The sequence below is a fragment of the Silurus aristotelis genome (assembly GCF_946808225.1).
Source record: "Silurus aristotelis genome assembly, chromosome: 10".
Classification (NCBI taxonomy): Eukaryota; Metazoa; Chordata; class Actinopteri; order Siluriformes; family Siluridae; genus Silurus; species Silurus aristotelis.
Genome location: NC_139583.1, coordinates 14,235,819 through 14,257,984, shown reverse-complemented (window position 1 = coordinate 14,257,984; position 22,166 = coordinate 14,235,819). Strand labels below are relative to the sequence as shown.

At 39.0% G+C, this 22,166-nt stretch overlaps 2 protein-coding genes across 4 annotated transcripts; one reads left to right on the top strand and one right to left on the bottom strand.

The window, feature by feature from the left end:
- The first annotated feature begins 1,508 nt into the window (after positions 1–1,508).
- On the top strand, positions 1,509–15,114 carry dennd11 (DENN domain containing 11). Of its 3 annotated transcripts, none has more exons than XM_083552101.1 (10): positions 1,509–2,234; positions 4,112–4,211; positions 4,308–4,466; positions 5,445–5,589; positions 6,829–6,967; positions 7,191–7,322; positions 7,597–7,747; positions 8,046–8,114; positions 12,549–12,740; positions 13,279–15,114. In XM_083552101.1, the coding sequence occupies exons 1-10, from the start codon at positions 1,853–1,855 to the stop codon at positions 13,295–13,297; spliced, it is 1,488 nt and encodes a 495-aa protein (XP_083408227.1). In that variant the 5' UTR covers positions 1,509–1,852; the 3' UTR covers positions 13,298–15,114. The 3 variants fall into 3 exon arrangements, with proteins under 3 accessions (XP_083408227.1, XP_083408226.1, XP_083408228.1); XM_083552100.1 differs by having other exon boundaries at positions 1,510–2,234; positions 13,275–15,114; XM_083552102.1 differs by having other exon boundaries at positions 1,510–2,234; positions 12,989–15,114.
- A 502-nt stretch (positions 15,115–15,616) lies between these two features.
- On the bottom strand, positions 15,617–21,749 carry agk (acylglycerol kinase). Its single transcript, XM_083552114.1, has 15 exons — positions 21,608–21,749; positions 21,304–21,343; positions 20,550–20,629; positions 20,354–20,429; positions 20,180–20,272; positions 20,047–20,079; positions 19,287–19,381; positions 19,113–19,182; positions 18,950–19,029; positions 18,777–18,834; positions 18,553–18,700; positions 18,367–18,464; positions 17,277–17,347; positions 17,074–17,158; positions 15,617–16,200 (listed from the first exon to the last, which is right to left on the bottom strand). The coding sequence occupies exons 1-15, from the start codon at positions 21,715–21,717 to the stop codon at positions 16,069–16,071; spliced, it is 1,269 nt and encodes a 422-aa protein (XP_083408240.1). The 5' UTR covers positions 21,718–21,749; the 3' UTR covers positions 15,617–16,068.
- Between the last annotated feature and the right edge of the window lie 417 nt (positions 21,750–22,166).

Sequence of the window (22,166 nt, the reverse complement as noted above, 5' to 3'; positions counted from 1 at the left end):
TACAGTCCAAATCCAAATCCTCAGAGTTCCATGTTCATACTCCGTAATTTCATGGATCCCCAGAGCGTTTATATGAAACCGTCTCCTGCTGCACAAAGTGGCCTCCATTTGTAGAGAACACCATCCAGAGGCAGGCCAGTATGAAGTGGGCAGATCCAACGAGAGGAGAGGAGTAGAAACAGTGGCCACTGGATATGGATTATTAAGCAACCTTATTGTTGAACAAAAGTTAAGGACATTGAGAATTTGGGGACTCCAGCAAGACTCGCTATGGCAACATAACTATAAGGGAGAGCCAGAAGGTAACAGACATGAAGGATCTCTGTGATAAAAGACCACCCACCACATCACCGCCAACAAACCTGAGTGAACGTGTGAGAATGAGGGGACGACAGCATACAAATATCCCGGTTCACCAAACACTTTATATCCATGATCCCTCCAGATCTGCTCCTTTACCTAAAAAAAAATTACTGATAAAAAGCTTGACTTGAACACTGAGACTGTGTCTGAGTCCCGAACACTAATTTGACGGCTGTTCTATAACTGTGGGGCTTTATAAGAGAAAGATCTGCCCCCTGCTGTAGTCTGTATTATTTGAGGTACCAACAAATAGCCTGCACCTTTTGATCTAAGTAGGCGTGGGGGATCATATTGGTACACTCAGATATATACACTTAGATCATAGAAGTTCACTCAGATACTGCAGCTGTAAAATGCTTTATAGGTCAATAGTATTATTTTTTAATAAATGCGAGATTCTATTGGGAGCCACTGTAGACAGGGATGATGTGGTCATGTTTTCTAGATCTAGTAAGGAATCTTGCTGCTGCATTCTGAACTAACTGAAGCTTATTTATGCACATACTCAAGCACCCAGACAGTAAAGCATTACAGTAGTCTAATTTAGATGTAACAAAAACATGAACTAGTTTTTCTGCACCATTATTTTTTTAATTTTAGCAATACTTCTAAGGTGAAAGAAGGCGATCCTGGTAATATTATTTACATGAGCCTCGAAGAAAGACTATGGTCAATAATCACACCAAGGTCTTTGACTGCTGTACACACGGAGACAGAAACACCATCCAGAGATGCAACGTAAAAAAAAACCCCGGAAAGTTTACTTCTAGCTGCATGTGGTCCTAGTAAAAGCACTGCCGTCTTATACGAGTTGAGCGGTAGGAAGTTATCAAGCATCCACTGTCTAATGTCCTTTACACACTCCTCAACATTGTTAAGCTGATCTCTCTTAAATGGCTTATAAATGCCTCAATCCAATATAAGTGTCAAATATCCATATTTCTTCTTAATGTTCATTTGTTCTAAATTTCCTGAGCATCAACACAATAAAATGTTCATACACGTTTACACCTTCGAGTTCTGCTTTATTTTGGATCTTGTTATATGAGCTATAAAGCACCTGAACCCTGTGCTTGCTATTTATGACAGGTTTTGTAAATGCACAGTGACATTTCAACTTTTGGGTTTTTCTCCCATATCAGGCTAATATAACAGCCATAGGTGCTGGCAATCGAGTGATAATCGTGTGATAATCAAGGTACGGCCTCTGTGTTGTGTTTATATCCGTTTGAGAGCCGTTTGGTTCACAACCTCATAGAGACGCGGATGTCACGTGAGCGGAAGCCTGTGACATCATCAAAACAGTATCGTCTCCCCGTCGTGTCCGGTTCCTTCGGCATACTCGGTCTGTTTTCTAGGATCTGTCAAGCTGCAGACATGTTTTTATTTCCGAAAAGGGCTGTTTTGCATTAAGTGAACCAATTAATTGCGCCGGCACTGTCAAGACGACGTGTACTCTCGGCTCTCGCACGTCGGCAGCAAAGGCGCGATGATGGTGGAGCAGTCAGACCGAGCTCCGCTGCTCGACTGGGAAGAGGAGGTCGGACGGGCCGAACAGAACACCGCCATTCCCGCTCCTCATAGCGGCGGATTCCTGTCCACGGAGCAGTCTGACCGCTGTCCTAAAGACAAAAACGACGCGAATAACGGCTGGAGTTCCAGCCCCGGAGGTGTAGGTAGTGTAACAGCTGTTAAAGGCAGGGGCAGAAGCACGTGCCCTGGGCCGGACGGGGATGCTTATGCTTCGGGCACGGATGAGGAAGGAGACTGCGCCTTCCCTGGACTTTCCATCCGAACCCGCGCACAACCAGGGTGGGAAGAAAAAGATCAAATTGTTTCCGTGTTTGTGGTGACCTTTGACACGAGATCAGGTGAGCACGAACCCAGTAGCGCTGTTTGGCTTCATGATTTCATTCTCATTTATTGCATTTACTACTGAAGATTTTGGCAGACGCCCTTCTCCAGAACCACTTGTATTGATCTGATGTTGAGGGATACGGGCCTTGCTCAAGGACCCAGTAGTGGAAAGTCCAATGCAGGGATCTGAACTCATGACCTCCTCACTCGGTTGTAATCTACCCAGATCTATCTATCGATCTATCTATCGATCTATCTATCTATCATAAAAATAAAATCATAATTTAACGACTACATTTTATATTTACTTGGGTTGTTAATATTAAAATTAACCTGATGATCTAAATCATTTAAGTTTGACTAATATCTCCACAAAGATCAGGAAGGGTAAATAGTTTCTCTTTTAAAAATTCTTTTTAGAGTTACTTTTTATCTTACTGAGAACATTATCATGCCTGGATCATGGCTGTCACGAGGTTCTGATTGACTTAAACAGGAAACATGCTAAGCATATCACACAACAGCCGAGTAGTGGATGCCAACAAACATTCATTGCCTAATGCACAACGTGGTGCTGGCATACAGTCTTTTATGTAAGGAGACTTTTGGGACACCCTTTATGCACACGCGCGTGCACACACACACACGCATGCACACATTATATATATATATATATATATATATATATATATATATATATATATATATATATATATAATTACATTACAAGTCATATCGCAAGAAAAGTGAAAATAGCTTGTCATCCAGCTGACTAATACACACTGCCTGACTTCTGCTTTCTTTACAGTACAGTAGGACTGCGCAACACTTTGTATGGGAACGGTTATCGCTGTACTCATTTTCATTCATTTTTAGTAACCACTTTTGTAACTGGGAGCACTGGGCACAAAGCAGAGACACACCCTATATTTGACTGCTGCGCATCATGCAGACATGCATTAACACACTAATTCACATTGTCCTAGGGACAAACACAGCAGGCAGATTTAACTGTCCACATGTTTTTGGGAAGTGGAAAAACCACAGATTAAAACCCACACAGATGTGGGAGAGGGGGGAACATGCACAATTCCACATAAACTGTAACCTAAGTTCTGGATCAAAGTGGGGACCCTGTAGTCATGAGTCAGCAGTGCTACCTGCTGTGGCACTGTGCCGCTCACATGGCATTAACAAAATATAGAGTATATAGAGTCCTTTACAAGTTAGTGAATTACGCTATGAACAGCATGACCCTGATGGCCATTGCATAATTAATCATTGCATTTTCTAACCAAAAACATCTGCCATGCTTTTCCCCCCCAAACATGTCAAAGCATATTTTTTTAATACGCTCATATTACAATTCCATTGCATAGTGATCAAATTATAGAACAATGATTTTAAATCTTCCATGACCCCAAGCCTGACCCACAGTAATGATTTGTTCATGATTGATAATATAGGACTAAGCTATATGTGCAACTTGCTTATGTAACTCATAAATGCATATTTAGGCTTTTCAGGATAACATTTTCCACTAAATTAGGGTCAGTGTTTTCAAGGAACTAGTTGAGGCTGATGGACAGAATTTTTTCTCTGCTTATGTCCTATCACAATAAAGCATCAATAAAGCATTTATGGATAGTAAAAAAAACATTAAAATAGCATGCAAGGGCTTAATTTAAATGTAAATTTAATAAATGTTTTGAAATCTGTCTCCCATGCTTGTAACACTTTTAATATCAGTTTGATAAATAAAAAACGAATAAATTGTAAGATCAGTTTCATCAAAAGAACAAAAGAGAAATTGCTATAGAGTGATTCCATCTTCTTCCTTTATGTAATTTGCAGTAAGTATTTATGGTTCTTACATTTGTGTCATGAACAGGAAACATTGTAGAATGGTGCTTACCTCAGGACATAAACCTGGAAGGTGTGGAGTTCAAGTCAATGGCCAGCGGCTCTCATCGAATTGCAAACGATTTCATGTAAGAATCAGATTTGGAGATGGAATAAAGTGATCATGTTTTTCTATCCAGAGACCATACATTTACAATAAAATACTTGTTTTTGACTCTTTCCAGATATTTTCGCAAAGGCTCTTTCTTTGGGCTAGCATGCTTCGCCAATATGCCGGTAGAGAGTGAACTAGAGAGGGGGGCTCGAATGAAGTCTGTCGGGATCCTGTCACCGTCATACACTCTTCTCTACCGCTACATGCACTTTCTTGAGAACCAGGTCAAGTAAGTGATTTTGATTCACCTGTTTTCATGTAAAATTAGACATCAATGTATAGATTTGGTCTCTTGTATTTCTGATTACTGCATTTAGCCACCGTTCTGGGTGTCATCTCACTTATACCTTCTTACACATACAGTGCACCTCACTTTCTCTTTTTCTCCACCTGTTTTTATAGTGTGTTCAAATTTTTTGTAAGTTGCAAGACATAGGTAGTCAAGATTTCTTTAGGGATTTCTAAGCTTTATCATTTGAAAGAAGAATAAAAGGCTAGCTGTTAGGCGTCATAATGGAGAGTAAGTTTTAATCCTGATGTGGGTGGTAGTTGGAGAGGGGAAAGAATTGTTAGGAGGAATAGCATTCTTCTTTTTTCTATACGATCGCTCTGATGCTATCTAGGATTGAGTGTCTGTATGCTTAAGTGTGCAGGAGAGGGTAAGTTCTTGAAAGTATGCTGCACTGCTGTGTGATTTACCAGTTCGGAAGGATGTCTTTAGCTTTTTTTTTTTCCCTGAGGAACTTAATCCTCAGAGATGGTCTTAAACCTCCCTGGTAGTTGTTGTATAAAATTTGTGATCTGACTTGGATTTGGGAAATGTTAAAAACATTGTAGAAAACTTTATATTTATTATTAAATGTACAAGGTATGTATTAGATAAGTGTCCAGCCTAAGAACACATGTGAAAGTGACACAAAAGTTTGGAATTTTGCATTAGCATAGCTCAGAGAAAGTCTGAAAAATTCTATGATGTAACTGGAATGCAGCTTTATTTTATTTGCAGCAGCTTCTCTGGATTGAATCTATTTAATAACAATCAGGCAGTGTGCACTACTCTGCATCGCACTGTTGTTCCTGTAAATGTGTTCTCAGAAGCACCTGAATCTATACTCGGTTCTTATTCTCAAAATGTTTAGTTACGGTAATGCTGATTTAATGTAGAGGAAACTCTGTGAATAAAAATGCTGCCTGTATTTGACTACAGGCATCAATTGCAGTGTCCAGGCCAGTATTCACCACTGGAGGCATTTTATGAGGATAAGAAGGCCGTGCTTCCTCCGGGAGGGAACGGGATGGTCACAGTCTGCCCCACTAGCATGGTGAACCGCTGCATGCATCCCGAAATGAAGGTGAGAGCCTGTGAAATCCTGCACCGATAAATATTACATCCTTCTCTTAATTGTTTTTATCTTAATGCATGTACTTTAAGACTTTGTTTGTCGTAGATTGCTTTTGTAAATATAGCTCGAAGGTGCAATCATATTAAACCTTTATTGACTTCTGCAAAAACAGGAAGTCGGCTTATTCTGGAAAAATCTGCAGACAGCATTCAAATAATGCGTTGCGGATTTGCTGAAATACTGAAGCCCTCATATATCTTTCACTCTGCTAAACAAAAAGATGTTTTAATTTGGGCTGTCAAAATGAAAGCTAATGCGTTAATGCAAATTCATTTTAATGGCACTCATGTTATTAACATGCGATTAATTTCTGTTTGGCAATTTTTAATACAAAATAAAAATAAAAGAGGCGAAATTAAAACCTCCAGCGCAACACACATTTATTTAGAACGTCCTTTGTTTACCAAGTTATAAACAAATAAAACATTTTAATCACTAAACATTTGTTTCGCTGATGCACCAAGTCTCAAATCAAGCACCAAAATTCGCCATGATGCACACATCTGGCAATTAAAACCGTCCGTGTGGAAACACAGCAAAAGTTTAGTTTGGTGTCCTGATGATTTACGTAATTTAAAACACTATAATTACTTAAAAAAATTTAGTAGAGTATTTTTATAAGCTGCCCTGTCATCTGAAAATGTCAACAGGCTTGTCTGTTTGAGCAACTGGCTCAGTGTAAATAAAGAGAGGTAATGGGAACCTTTGTTTTTTTCCATGTGGTTAATAGACGAACAAGTTATTTGACAAAACATCAATGATCTTTTGAAATATGTGTAGTCTTCATGCTCTATGTTGTGTATGGTTTCACTAATAATAAACAAGATTTGCATAAAGCATTCATATTTGTCCATGCCAGTGTTGACTAGAGTATTGAAAACTTTTGTAGGTACTTATAAATGGAAGGTACATTTATAAAAGATGAAAATGTGCGATTAATTACGAGTTAACACATGACTATCATACGATTTAATCGAGATTAAATATATCAATCGATTGACAGCCCTAGTTTTTATAGATCCATGCCTGCAGTTTCACATGGACATTCAGACTGTGTCTGTGACCACTATGTTATTCTCTTCAAGTCCTACTGAATGCCAATGTCCACCTCATCCATTGTCTTTTCAGTAAGTTTGAATGGCATTCTAAAGGTCAAATGACTCATGATTGTTGTTTACTTCCTGTCAGATTACACATCCTGCTGGCTGCATGTCGCAGTTCATTCGTTTCTTTGGAGAGCAGATCATGGTGTTGTGGAAGTTTGCCTTATTAAGGAAACGCATTCTCATCTTTTCTCCTCCACCTGTCGGTGTGGTGTGTTACCGGGGTGAGACTTCTGCAGTGTTTAATATAAATGCGATATATGTGTGTATTCATAATCATGTGTGCATATGAACTACAGACTACAGAGCTTCAGTTATATAAAGTTGCCATTATTAAGTATGAGCTTTTGATATATAATTCTAAGGGCAGTCAAATTTGCACCCGCCAGCTTTTCAATGTGTTATAAATTGCATTGTTCCTTCTTCTTCTTTCCTGGGGGTTTTCAGTATACTGCTGTTGCTGCCTTGCTAATGTGTCCATCCCTGGGATTGGCAGCTCTGTACAAGAATTCCGCCCCTTCTTCTATATCAACGTTGCTGACATCACAGCTCTGGAGACAGAATCGTCCTACGTGGCTTGTGAGTACTTCATTATAAATTGACGCCGGTGTTTCCATTTAAAGTAAATATGATGAAGTGCAGGTTGTTACACAACTGTTGCATGACTCAGCCATGAAAAAGCTTCAATTTCTTTCTTTCCTGGTAGCATTTTTTTTATATGTTGTCTAAATCTAATGATTGAAAAAGCACATTGCTTTCACTGAGAAGTTGTGGTGATTGACATACAAACTTTTCATGAAGGTTTTTGACTAGTGCTCTGCTCTGCTCTCTCTCTGTCTGTGGATGTGTGTAGGCACCACCGAGAAGATTTTTGAGGAAAAGAAGGATCTTTATGATGTCTACATTGACAACCAGAATGTGAAGACACACAGAGACAGCTTGCAGCCTCTGTTGCGAATTAACAATGCGGACAGGGAGAAATATCGCAAACTCAGTGAACAGAGGTACTGAGAGGAAGGCTGTTAAGCTTTCTGATCACTCTTGTATAAACACAGCCACTCTAGGCTAAAGAGTCTTATTAGCATAAATCCATATGCATCAAGCATTTACATATTCAATAGTATCACAGGAAAATTAGGAAAATAAATACCTTTATGTTTCCGCATTAATTAAGGAAAATGAAGCAGGCTTCTGTAGGCGAAATACAAAAACAAGTTTCCTCCTATTATAATGACACGCTTAATAATTTAAATGAGTTCTGCTTGACATTATGGTGATGATTTCTTGAAAATGTCTCTCCAGGCAGTTGTTGCTGTATTCCCAGGAGGTTGATGGAGACTGCACTTCTAGTGAGGAAGACCTCTTTATTCTGTGAGTGGCAGATTTCTATTGCTTGCTATCATCTAAGCACATGTTTCCCAACTCACTTCTGGTGAGCTCCAGATAGTCCATGCATTTGCTCACTTAGAGCTCCCCAAATACCTGTACTAAATGCGTGCCGATTGAGAGTAGAAATGCAGATTGCCTGGTGTTCCATGGCATAGAAAAATCTGCACTCGAAAGTCTGAAACTTTTCCCACTTCGATGTACTAAAAAAAAAATATTCTGTTGAAGGAGTGAGTAAATAGCATCTTAGAAAAGTGAAAATATTTTGAAGAAGTCACATTTGGATAGTATTAAATGATTTTCTGATTGCCATAACCCAAAGTATTAAACCAGTGTCAATCCAAATGTACTATTAATTTAGGAATGTAATTTTACATCTTTCTAAAAAAATTTAATGCTAAAACTTAGAAAATGATCTGCAAATAGAACGAGAGATTTTCAAGCTTAAAATGAACAAATTATAATGCAATGTAATTTATAAAAGAACAAATTTTAATGCAGTGAATATTAAAAAAAAAATTATTATATAGTACTATATATTACTTTAACCGTGTAAATATAAAATTGTGGCCAAATACTACTGTTTATTGTTTTTTTGGTATTAAAAAAAGGCCAATGGCCTCTTTTGATTTATAATTTTGCACTCTAAACCCTTTACTGCTCAGCCTTAGTGTTTACATAGTATACCGTAATTTCCGGACTATAAAGCCGTACCCACTAAATTTTACAAATATTTTTATTTTTAACATATATAAGCCGCACCTGTCTATAAGCCGCACGAATGTACTTTACACAGGCTTTAACAAAAGACACGTTACACACGATGTAACGGGTGAAATATGTTGCGCTTTCTTTAGGAGCATAGCGGTATTTTGGGAAAAGACCGCCACAGCATTTTCCGGTATTACTGCATGTGTTTAAGACGAGGATTAAGTCCTTATTATTTTCTGATGCTCATTTCTAAGTTTCTTTGACTAACCCGTAACGCTGTTGCCAAGAACAATAAAAAAGCACGAGTTTTGGAAACCTGTCTGTGCTTATATGATTTCTGTTGCAACTGGAGTTAGTGAGCTCTCCCTTCACCCAGACTCAACGCGTTACAACGGCTTGTATCTAAACAGTAGCCTACCAAGAAAGTCATTGTTCACTGTCTTCCTCCTTCCTTTCACAACTATTTCTCCCTGGAGTTTATCTTTTGGCATCGTCGTGCGTAAAAAAAAAAAAAAAAATTTTCTCCCGATGCCGTGCAGCTCAAAACACAGGTGAGGTGCGTTTTTTCGTTTCCGTTCGGAAATTTCATTGGTCTAATGTTATGTCGCTCAGTTTTTTGGCTTGAATTTTGTGAAACCGGGAAAAACCCAGGAAAAATTACTAAATTAGCCGCTTCGTTGTTTAAGCCGCGGGGTTCAAAACGTAGGAAAAAAGTAGGGTATATATAGTATATATATATATGGGCTTATACTAATATATACTAAACCCAGCCATTAGGGGGGCACAAGCCAGTGTACTCTTAGTGCCGGTCCCAAGCCCGGGTAAATGGGGAGGGTTGCGTTAGGAAGGGCATCCAGCGTAAAACATGTGCCAAATCAAATATGCGGATCACAAATTTCCGAATTTCATACCGGATCGAAGAGGAGGAGAAGGAGAGGAGGAAGGCGTCTACAGAGACGGCAGGAAAAGGAGCAGTGTAGGAGAGTAGAGGTTCGGGTTGGTACTTTAAATGTTGGTACTATGACGGGTAAAGGGAGAGAGATAGCTGATATGATGGAGAGGAGAAAGGTAGATGTGTTGTGTGTTCAGGAGACCAAGTGGAAAGGGAGTAAGGCCAGGAACATTGGAGGTGGGTTTAAACTGTTTTATCATGGTGTGGATGGGAAGAGAAATGGTGTAGGGGTGATTCTGAAGGAAGCGTACAGTAAGAGTGTAGTGGAGGTGAAGAGAGTTTCTGATAGGGTGATGATCGTGAAGGTGGAAGTTGAAGGGATGATGATAAATGTCATCAGTGCCTATGCTCCACAAGTTGGCTGTGAGATGGAGGAGAAAGAAAGATTCTGGAGTGAATTAGATGAAGTGGTAGATGGTGTACCTAGGAAAGAACGATTGGTGATTGGGGCAGACTTTAATGGGCATGTAGGTGAAGGGAACAGAGGTGATGAGGAGGTGATGGGTAGGTATGGTTTTAAGGAGAGGAATGTGGAATGGCAGATGGTGGTAGATTTTGCTAAAAGGATGGAAATGGCAGTGGTGAACACGTATTTTAAGAAGAAGGAGGATCATAGGGTGACGTATAAGAGTGGAGGAAGGTGCACACAGGTGGATTATCTTTTGTGTAGGAGATGCAACCTGAAGGAGATTGGAGACTGTAAGGTGTTGGCGGGGGACAGTGTAGCTAGACAGCATTGGATGGTGGTCTGTAGGATGGTTTTGGAGGCGAAGAAGAAGAGGAGGAAAGTAAGGTTTGAAAGAAGAATAAGATGGTGGAAACTGAAGGAGGAAGAGTGTAGTGTGAGGTTCAGGGAAGAGGTCAGACAGGGGCTCGGTGGTGGTGAAGAGGTGCCGGATGATTGGGCAACTACTGCAGGAGTGATGAGGGAGGCAGCTAGAAAAGTACTTGGTGTGACATCTGGAAATAGAAAGCAAGACAAGGAGACGTGGTGGTGGAATGAGGAAGTGCAGGAGAGCATTAGGGGAAAGAGGTTGGCAAAACAGAAGTGGGATCGACAGAGTGATGAGAAAAGTAGGCAGGAGTACAAGGAGATGCGGCAGCAGGTTAAAAGGGATGTGGCGAAAGCCAAGGAAAAGGCATATGAGGAACTGTATAAGAGGTTGGACACTAAGGAAGGAGAAAAGGATTTATACCGATTGGCCAAGCAGAGGGACCGAGCTGGGAAGGATGTACTGCAAGTTAGAGCAATAAAGGATGGAGAGGGAAATGTGTTGACTAGTGAGGAGAGTGTGTTGAGAAGATGGAGGGAGTATTTTGAGCAGCTGATGAATGAGGAAAATCAGAGAGAGAGAAGGTAGGAGGAGGTGGAGTTGGTGAAGCAGGATGTAGATAGGATTAGTAAGGAGGAAGTGAGAGCAGCGATTAAGAGGATGAAGAATGGAAAGTCGGTTGGACCAGATGACATACCGGTAGAAGCGTGGAGATGTTTAGGAGAGATGGCAGTGGAGTTTTTAACCAGATTGTTTAAGTATGGTTTCATGCCGAGGAAGAGCACCACAGATGCCTTATTTGCTTTAAGGATGTTGATGGAGAAGTATAGAGAAGGACAGAAGGAGCTGCATTGTGTATTTGTGGATTTAGAGAAAGCGTACGACAGGGTGCCGAGAGAGGAGTTGTGGTATTGTATGAGTAAGTCAGGTGTGTCAGAGAAGTATGTGAGGGTGGTGCAGGACATGTATGAGGACAGTGTGACGGCAGTAAAGTGTGCAGTAGGTACGACAGACTGGTTCAGGGTGAAGGTTGGACTGCATCAAGGATCGGCCCTGAGCCCTTTCCTGTTTGCAGTGGTGATGGACAGGTTGACGGACGAGGTCAGACAGGAGTCTCCCTGGACTATGATGTTTGCAGATGATATTGTGATTTGTGGTGAGAGTAGAGAGCAGGTTGAGAAGAGCCTGGAGAGGTGGAGATATGCGCTGGAGAGAAGGGGAATGAAAGTCAGTAGGAGTAAGACAGAGTACATGTGTGTGAATGAGAGGGAGGGCAGTGGAGTGATGCGGTTGCAGGGAGAAGAGGTGGAGAAGGTGGAGGAGTTCAGGTACCTGGGGTCAACAGTGCAAAGTAATGGAGAGTGTGTTAGGGAAGTAAAGAAAAGAGTGCAGGCAGGGTGGAGTGGGTGGAGAAGAGTGACAGGAGTGATTTGTGATAGAAGAGTATCTGCAAGAATGAAAGGGAAAGTTTATAGGACTGTGGTGAGACCTGCGATGTTGTATGGATTAGAGACAGTGGCATTGAGTAAAAGACAGGAGGTGGAGCTGGAGGTAGCAGAGCTGAAGATGTTGAGGTTTTCGTTGGGAGTGACGAGGATGGACAAGATTAGAAATGAGTTTATTAGAGGGACAGCACATGTAGGATGTTTTGGTGACAAGGTGAGGGAGGCGAGATTGAGATGGTTTGGACATGTGCAGAGAAGGGACATGAATTATATTGGTAGAAAAATGCTGAAGATGGAGCCACCAGGTAGGAGGAAAAGAGGAAGGCCAAGGAGGAGGTTCATGGATGTGGTGAGGGAAGACATGCAGGTAGTTGGTGTAAAAGAGGCAGATGTAGAGGACAGGGTGGTATGGAGACGGATGATCCGCTGTGGCGACCCCTAATGGGAGCAGCCGAAAGAAGAAGAAGAAGATACTAATATATACTAATATTATTAGTAATAAATAACTTATTGTTTTTTTTCTGTTTCCTCATGCTAGGTTCTTTATGGAGCAGAACAATCGCATCTTTCAAACCCTGCTAGAGGTTGCTGCGAGCTCTGATCCCACCCTGACCCCTGAGCATGTGCGAGCTATGGGCTTGGACCCACAGGCCGACCGTGGCTTCTTAGTGGATCTGCTTGAGGTCTACGGCATCGATGTCATGCTGGTTATCGACAATCCATGCTGCCCGTAAGGCCAGAGAGGGTTTTTTCTCTCTCTCTCTCTCTCTCTCTCTCTCTCTCTCTCTCTCTCTCTCTCTTTCTCTTTCTTTCTTTCTTTCTTTCTTTCTTTCTTTCTTTCTTTCTTTCTTGATCTATGTTTCACTAATCACTAATGCTCTCTCTGGATCCGCTAGCCTTGCTAGGCTGGAATACACTGCCTGACTCCCACCTTTCCTCTCTTTGTCTTTCTCTTTTTCTTGACCACGGGTGTCACAGGAGCCAGTACTGACCCCAGGCCTCACCGCTGGAGCAAAATGATACTGCCTCCCAGGCTTTGATACACTGCTGCCTTCACGCCCCTGACGTCTGTCTGCTTACGTATGTGTGTGTGTGGGTTTTTTCTTTTGTTTCGTTTTCTTCCCCTCAGTATCTTGACAGCTACCTGTGGGTTTCTTTCCAAACTGCGTCTACTCTCTTGTCCTGAAAAGGGACAAAACTGATCTCTGTGCCTCTTTATTACTTGCTTGTTTTGTGAACCTCAATTGTGACTCTTTTCTTCTAGCAAGTGCTGTTATGGAGACCTGATGTAATGGCCCTGTCTGAGTCTCCAGTGTGCTTCATCTGAGCCCCACAGACATAAAGTAGTAAAGCAATGGAAACTTTTTCATCCTTGTGTCGAACTGCTTTTCTGTCTGATGATGGAAGGTACCCAAAAGCCAGTGACCCTCTACATTGCTATATATATAAGTTTTTTTGCAGATAAAAGACAAAATAAACCTGACTGGGCCAATTTTTGGGTTTTCATTATATATAACAATTGCAATATTTATTTACTCAAAAATCATTTAAACATAAAGATCTTTGACTATCTTAGTATTCTTAACCCCCCAATCAGTGGCCTTTTGCATTTAAACAGTGTTGATGCCTGTACCTAATGACTGGATCAGTGTTGACGTTTAAAGGAACAATTTAGATATTTTGAAGAGTGCTAATAAATACTTCAAGAAATATTGAGGTCTTCTGAATGATGGTGGTCTGGAAAGTGAGTCATGATGAATAAGACAAGTTTCTCAACTGCTGTATGCACATCTCATGGACCAGATTGGATTTGCTGTTAATTCTGAATCACTGTATTTTCTAGAACAGGGCTGGGCAACCCAATGCTTGGTTTTATGTGCAAGATTAGAACAGATTTGTGACATCAGATTTTTTTTTTCTGTCTAATATTTTGACACACCAGGTGTCCTTGCTGAAATAAAATACCAGTCACTTATTTGAACTGCTCTTAAGAAGCACATCGTTAGTGTAAATGCTAAGGACACAGGCATAGAAAGGGGTATGTATGTATTTGTTCTTAATTTAAAACATTCCTTACTCCTGGTTTTTGATTGCAAGTTGTATATTTTTGCTGTACCATACGAAGCACTGATGATATACACTGATGTTTAATCTGTTTATCGTGAAGCTTTTGAATGTCTCCCCACACACACACTGAAAAATATGAATGTGATTCTATCTGTGAATGGTGTAGTGTTCATCGACTTTTGTAGACTTTTGTTTTATGTGTAAGCTTGAACTTTAAATGTGTTTAAATGTATTTGTAGTGAGCAATGATTCGACTTTTACTTTTTAACAGAACTAGATCACATGACCATACAGGCAATGCCAGCTGCTGCTCTATAAATGACTTTATTCATGAAGCGCTCGCTAATAGATTACATGTAGATTACACTACATTAATTGTAATTCATGGTTCATAAATGTTTGCCCCTGCATATAACCAAATATCGGGTATAGCCGCAAGGATGAGAGGTCCTTAACTCGGCAAAAAGAAAAAAAAAAAAACCTTAATCTTACATTCAGGATTCCAGACTTATGTTCAATCAGCATACCAAACTCTTATTTGAAAGGTTTGACTGCAAATATAAATCATGTCTCCTTTCTGTAAATGAGTGCAGGCACTCGTTGATTGACTGGGATACAAATATACTTTTACTATTACTGGCAGATTTTATGGAGTTTAAATTAACAATATAATGTTATACAATGTCCATAGAAATTATATGGCAGAGTTGCCAATGTGAATTTTTTTGATATCTCATGTTCTACCTATTCTTTTCCTCCTTAATTAAGATTTTATAAACCGCATTAACATGGCTATTTGTGTTCTTTGATCTTGATGAGAAAATGTACAGTACATTACATGTAAATCAACTGTATGAATGCTTAAAAAAGTGTTGACTAAGCTTTAAAAGGTGATTAACACACACGGTGGAGAAATGTTCAGCCCACTTAGCTGATGTCTATTTCCATCATGCTACATACTGTAACGGCATGTGTTTCTTGGTTCAAAACCGCTGGTTCTTTTTACTGCCATCTTGAAATAAACTCTCTTTACTGATTGTGATGGTTTATTATAGTTTTAGAAGCTACAAATAAACAGCATGCCAGTTTTATTTTTATTTATTTTTAACGAAAAAGCAGGGAGTGCAGTTTTGTTGTTCAAAATTACAAATGATTTTACAGCTGTCTAACCTGTGCATAAGCTGGAGTTTATAACAACTGTTGATTGTAATACACTGATAGGCTTCCAGTTAAATATGGGTAATACAGCCAACTATCTACCAATATCACTGGAAACATCCAGCCTACAACTAAATGTACTTTATCCAGCTCTGTTTAGTCTAGCAAACCTTTACAAAAAAGAAACTTGTAATTCTATAATTGTATACAAGTTAAATAAAATGCATAACTAAACAGCAAAATACGGTCACTTGTTTACATCGTTTTGTATGTGTGCTGCAGTGTTTAACTTATATTTGGTAAGGTAAAATTGGTTCCTGACATGATGTGGACCGTTATAATACATGTATAATTAGCAATTATAGTAATGATAATCAGAAATGAGACAGGCCATATTTTTTAATGTAATGTCTGTTACATAATCAATTGTAATCTTGTTTAAAAACAAATTCTTATTTATGCCTATTAAATGCTCCTTGGTCCACATTTAAACACAGTTTGTTATAGTCTATAGTTTTGAGTCATCTTCCTTCCATCAGACTCACGTTCAACAAGTCAGACATTTCATACGTGCTATGTGCACTGGTGAACACTGATTTAAGTCTGGAATAATCTGTATTTTCTTACATACATGAGTAATTCCATTAAGCCATGAAGTCCATAGAAATGAATCAAACATCAAATACAGAGTATCGTGACATTACATTGTCATAATATCCGATGCTGTATGCACCTAGGGAGGACAAATTTGTGATATATGAATAAAGGTCTTATAAATTAGAGAGCCGAGTCCAAAACCGCCCCCCACTGTGTGTTGCAGCACAGGATCTTGGTCAGTTCATCTGTGCCAGCTGTTCTCTTCGTTCAGTGCTGCAGAAGAATCTCAGTTTCCGTGGCAAAACCTTCACTTCCACTGGCATTGCCTCAAATGCTTCATTGTCAATGTCAAAAAAGCCAGCGCCCTCCTGTGGCACAACAACAGAATACACCACAATAGAGTTAGCCCAAAGCCCTGTGCCACACTGTTGATTTTCAACTGGGGAATGATTAAAGAATTTAAAAACAGTGGGTCAAAACTCTGTGTATGAGCTGTTACTACAGAAACCACTAAACAATGTTAACTACTGTCCAGAACTAATGCCTGAGGTACGAAATACAAAAATACTGTGTGACGGGTCAGATTAGAGCATTAGAGAGTGTTTTCTAGTTGTGATCCAGGCAAAGGGATGAGGCTGGAGGTTACCAGTGCCATACTGATATAAATAATTCAATTCATTTTTATGTGCATAGCGCTTTTACAATGAAAATTGTCTCAAAGCAGCTTTACAACATAATATACCATAAAATATTTTCTACACAATAGGGCCAATGAATTGGTTTATTTTTACTCTATGATCAGAAATAGATCCCAAAGAATCCACACTCTCTAGAAGCTCTTCAGCTCGATTTGAACAATCCGATTAAAGATGCATCTGATGTAACTGGTTTCCCTACTTGCTTTCGACAAACTGTCATAACTTAAGTCAAAAGTTATATTCATGGTAAATGTTGCCATGTAACTACTGTATTAACCATTTCAGTGGGACTGTTTCTAGAAGTGAAATTTTACATAATGAACATAGAAAGTGGAGTGATACACAATGTGAAACTTCGCAGAGCAGTTATATTAAATATAGACACTCTTGGAATGCCACTCATCCAATCAAATCAGTGAACCACATCTAATTGTTGATTAATGAACAGGAATTAACCTTCTGACCAATCAGAGTCAGGATTTGTACAGTGTTAACTGCTGTGTGTTGAATAAATAATAACCAATAGTTTTAACATATCCTCACCTGAGGCAAACCCAGTTGACATACGCTTGCCTCTATCTGAAGCGCCTGATCTGTACAGTTGTGTGGGTTTTCTGCTTTTTTAGTCCTGCACACAATTACACAAATCATTATACTACTCAACAAAATACATCACCTAAATAAATACCTCTGAGAAAAAATGGCACTAGTTTTCCCAAGTTGAAATATTACATTAGAATAAATACCCTTCTGTGATGAACTGTCCAACTGAAAGTGTCTCTGGTTCCAGAGAAAGCAACAGGGAATCATCACTTCGCTGCAAGAGGAAAACAATCATGTGGAGATGATTTTTTTAATAAACAGCACAATCTGATTTCAACTATTTTCAGCCTGTGCTTTTATTTATACCACAACCTGCTTTTATTTTATTTATATTTTATTTATACCAGAGCTCAAAGTTCAAATTTCCCCTAAAAACAGTAGGAAACAAACCACAACCAGTGACAAAAACAAGTGTGACATTCAATTCTCGTGTCCTTTCAGTGAAGTGGATTTTGCTGCAAATGTAAATGTAAGTGGATTTTGGTCAAATTGATTTGAAATTAAAAAAAATTAAATAAAGTCATGACTGACTTAGCTAGCATATGCTAGATGGCTGATATCAACCATTTTATTTAAAGTAATGTAAAAATAAATAGCTAGTGTGTGTTACTGAGCATCTCTGCACATGTACTTTGCATATATACATATAAATGCAACCTGCAGTAAACATGCAGAAACTCCACATCTATAATAAAAAAAGTGCTCTTTTATATGCTCCAATTGTTTAGTCACTGCAATACAAAACAAAACATCTCAGATGTGCACTAAAGTAAAGCAGTAAATAATAAATCTATTATATTTTTACAACTTATTGTAAGATCATGAGTTAATACCCCATGGCTGTCAAGCTGCCACTGTTGTGCCCCTGTTTAAGGCCCTTAATCCTCAATTGCTTAAAAATATAAATGAGATAAATATAAGTCTCTTTTAAAAAGGGCATATGCCAAAAGCAATAAATGTAACTGTTAGAACAGATTAAACTCAACCAGCTTGTTAATTTATTCGTCCTTTTATTCACTGTCTAATAACTTCTAAACACATTTATCTCGAGGAAAAATGGGGAGATATCAGGACCAACTGAACAGAACGACCAACACTATTGAAAAAAAAGATTTGTAGAGAAGTTACTTAAAAAGAAAGATTGCATTAGGAGGGCCACTAGGAGGCGTCATATCCACCTATATGTATTGCTCACATTAAATAAGAAATAAAATATATTGTTTATTGACTTACTCTTTTCACTGGATTCTTGTTGTGTGTGCTGATTGTGAGCTCCACTGTTGAGATCTGCTTATACTCCCATCGCTCTGGTTCTGCTTCTACAAGAGGCTCTGAACACAACAACACACATATACTCTGGGATTTCAGCCTTTAAAACCTACAGTAAAGCCAAATTTCACAGATGCACATTCATTCTACCTTTAGCCGGAGGAGTCCAGTAGTTTTTAAGTCTCAGATAGATGCGAAAGAGCAAACTGGGTCTCACTGGCTTTACCTCGGGCAGGTCAGGGGGTCGAGGGATGGGAGGCAGGTATGAGAGAGAAGCCTGATGAATCTGTGGCCACTCCTGACAGGGAAAACAACCTGACTGATTAAACATCCTAAAATGTATAAAACTAATGTACACAAAACACAATACTCACCCTTATTGTACTAAACCAATGTGCTGCTCTTGTTTTTAAAGGTCCAAGATACCAATATCTTAAAATCAGCCAGAAAAGAGAAGAATCATTTAAATGTACAAAAACAAATATACACATTAAGTTTAATACAACAAATGCATTCCAATGAGTCCCCATTTTGTAGGACCACTCACTTGCTAATGGAGGTCGAAGAATCTCGGAAGGAACCCCAGCGTAAACCTAAGAGAGCAAAGACCGGCTGCTCCTTCTCACTCTGAAAACATAATGCAATAAACCCCACAATATGATCAAGCGTGCTCAGATGACCCAGAGGTTGTTCAAGCTATTTCAGTGTACCTTAATCTGAAGGACATCCAGTGGCACTGTCTCCCCCTTTAGAATAGACAGCGTTGCCGAAGTGATGCGTCTGAAGTTGTACCATGAAGATAAAATAGCAAAGAGTCGTAACCACTACAGAAATGACATAGCGACTAATATAGCGCAATGAAAGAATTTCATAGGAGTACTTACTTTACTTTGTCATCTGTAACTATATGCAAACTTGGACTCAGGGAGTTCTGAGTGCCCAGAGGAATGAAGCCAATCGGAGTTTTGCTGAATGCTGCCTGAAATTAAAATGCAGCACATTATTAAAAGGGAATCATTCATAAAACACTCACCATAGTATCAATCCATTTGTAAGAATTGAGTTAATGTAATTCTTTTTGTTATCAGAATACTTCTAGGACTTTTTTCACTGGAGAGATGGCATGTTAATGAGTGTACCTGACTAGAAAAAAGCCCAGATTTGGAACCCTTGATGGGATTTAATGTAATTAAGTTTTTATGGAACAAACATAAACGCTTAGCAAATTCACATTGCAAAAACTTTAGTTGTGTTTGATTGTAAACAATAATCAGCTGTAAAAAAAAAAATCATAAAAAAATCATAAAAAAGGAGGCAAAAAAAGGAGACCAAAAACAGCCCTTTTTTTTTTTTTTTTTTTTTTAACACAAACTTACTAGCTCTTCTAGGGTACAAACATAAAAATAAATAAATAATATAAATTTGTTTATATTCAGCTTGATAAATGAGGCTCACTGTGTCCAATGAATGACGATATGCATGTATGACGATTCAAAAGTGGTCCCACTCACTCTACACACATGATTTAGAACTTTCGGATAGAATTGCATGTTCCCATGTTAATAGATGGCAGCACACATAGTTTCTTTCCACAACTCCCTATAATTAGTCGTTCCCAAACTGCTGCACTTTTATGATACATACCTCATCAGCTCTGCGCAGCAATCCAGTTACCACCTGAATAACATAAAAGACAGGAAAACATTTACCTGCTACAAGAGCTTTTGCAAGCAAAATGTTCAAATATTCCCAAGGGAATTACACCAAAATGCTTTACCTCCTGCAGGGTCCCATCACCTCCAGCAACAATCAACATGTCCGTCTGCTCCATCAGATCCATTAGCTTTTTGGCTTGCCCTTCATAATCTGTCTATAAATAGTGTAAACTTACTTGGAGTTGGAAAAAAAAAACTTTAAAAACTATAAAACAACACACTAATAAGCATCGTACCTTTATAACTTTAACTTCAATGCCAGCTAGATGTAAAATTGGGGCTGCATTCTTTTCAAACAGACTGTTGGCCTTGCTGTGGATAGATGTGCATTAAACTTTAATGAGTACAATCAGCGTGACTAGTGCAGTTTGACTTATAATATAAGATCCATGTTCCAAAGTGTGGTGAATTTTAATGATGGCAAATTCTCACCCTTTGCATGATGCAGGATTCAGGATCACTGTGGCTTTTTGCAGTGACTCCTGGGGTCCAATTAATTTCTGGCCAAATTCCTGTTTATATAAACCAGATCTGCATCATTGCTATTACTAAACTATAGTTAGGATTGGGTTATATAATGTGTACAAACTGACAATTAATCAAAAATCATTTCATCAACAGAAACAAGATTTCTATTCAATCCTATGGGGTGTTTTAAACAAACAAATCCACATACTAGCAGCTTTTTGGAGCTGAGAGGAAACCAATGAAACCCAGTCATTATGCAACTATATATTTAAACATCTTTTAATTCTACCTCTTTACTGTGGTATGTGTTACTGTAGTCAATGAGCTACTTTTCTTTTGCACTATTATTTTACTTTTTCAACTGTTCTATAACTTGGTAGTGAAACAAAAAATAAGCAATACAGTTAATGCCTAATAGATCCAGGGTTCCAGCTTCTGGGTAGCGTTTCATACATTCTGCGTTTACTTGGGTAGATGAACTGGTGACTACAAATTGCATGCAGACATGTGCAAGCATGTGCATGGAGCCCTGCAATGAAGTGGCATCCAAACCAGGGTGCGTTCTCATCTCACTTGTGTTCAATTCATCCACATCAACCCCGACCTGGTTAATGTTGTTACTGAGGACGAATGAATAAACATACTGCATATGCATTATGTGAGTATAACGTTGATGCCCAATCACCCAGACTGAATGTGAGATTCTTAGTTTTCCTACCCTAGCCTCTTGGCATGCCTCTCTGCGCAGTACACGGTCACTGTGGGGGAAAAATATGACAGATTTTTAAGCAGCTTTGACTATGCAAAAAATATACATTCTTTTTTTTTTTTTTTATGACAGCAGATGTTTTGCAGATGTCTGATCGAAAATCAGTTTAACATCCTAATAAATAATCAATAAACACAATATTATAAGGTTTATGCTATATATTTTATATAGATTATACCGAAAGCGCGTGGAAGTGGACATTTTTGTGCATGATTAGAAAAAGACGTGCAAGCAAGATGAATGAGCTACTAACCAGTGCTTCCCGTACAGCCAGTGTCCACCGTATGACAGGACACATACAGCAAAAGTCGATTTTTTCCAGTGATTTCGTACAGTCCGAAAGACTTTCACAACTCGGGCCATTGTCACTGTGTGAGCACCGACTTAACTACAAGAGCATTTGAGTTACAATGAATACTAAGATAAAACCCCACACCGTGTTTGAATAGCAGCGTTACATCTACACCGGGTTTGACATTTTTCAGGGCGCATGATGACCGGTGTACCATCTAAATCAATCCTCTCCACAAAAGGGAAACATCTGCTGTAATGACAGTTCCACACTCTAAAGCAACAGCATTAACAAAGAAATGTTGCCGTTCTGTAGCATCTAATAGCGTTAATCAACTTATATGCTAGAGATGCGATGTTTTTTTGTAGAGTATATATTAAAATAATATTATCTTCAACACAACAGAGGTGTATCGGTAGGTATGAAATTCGGGACGGGCAATTCCCGGCATGCGTTGAGCTGAAAACAGACGTGACGGTTCGATTCCAGAAATGGCCAGATTCGATTTGAGAGGATTCTT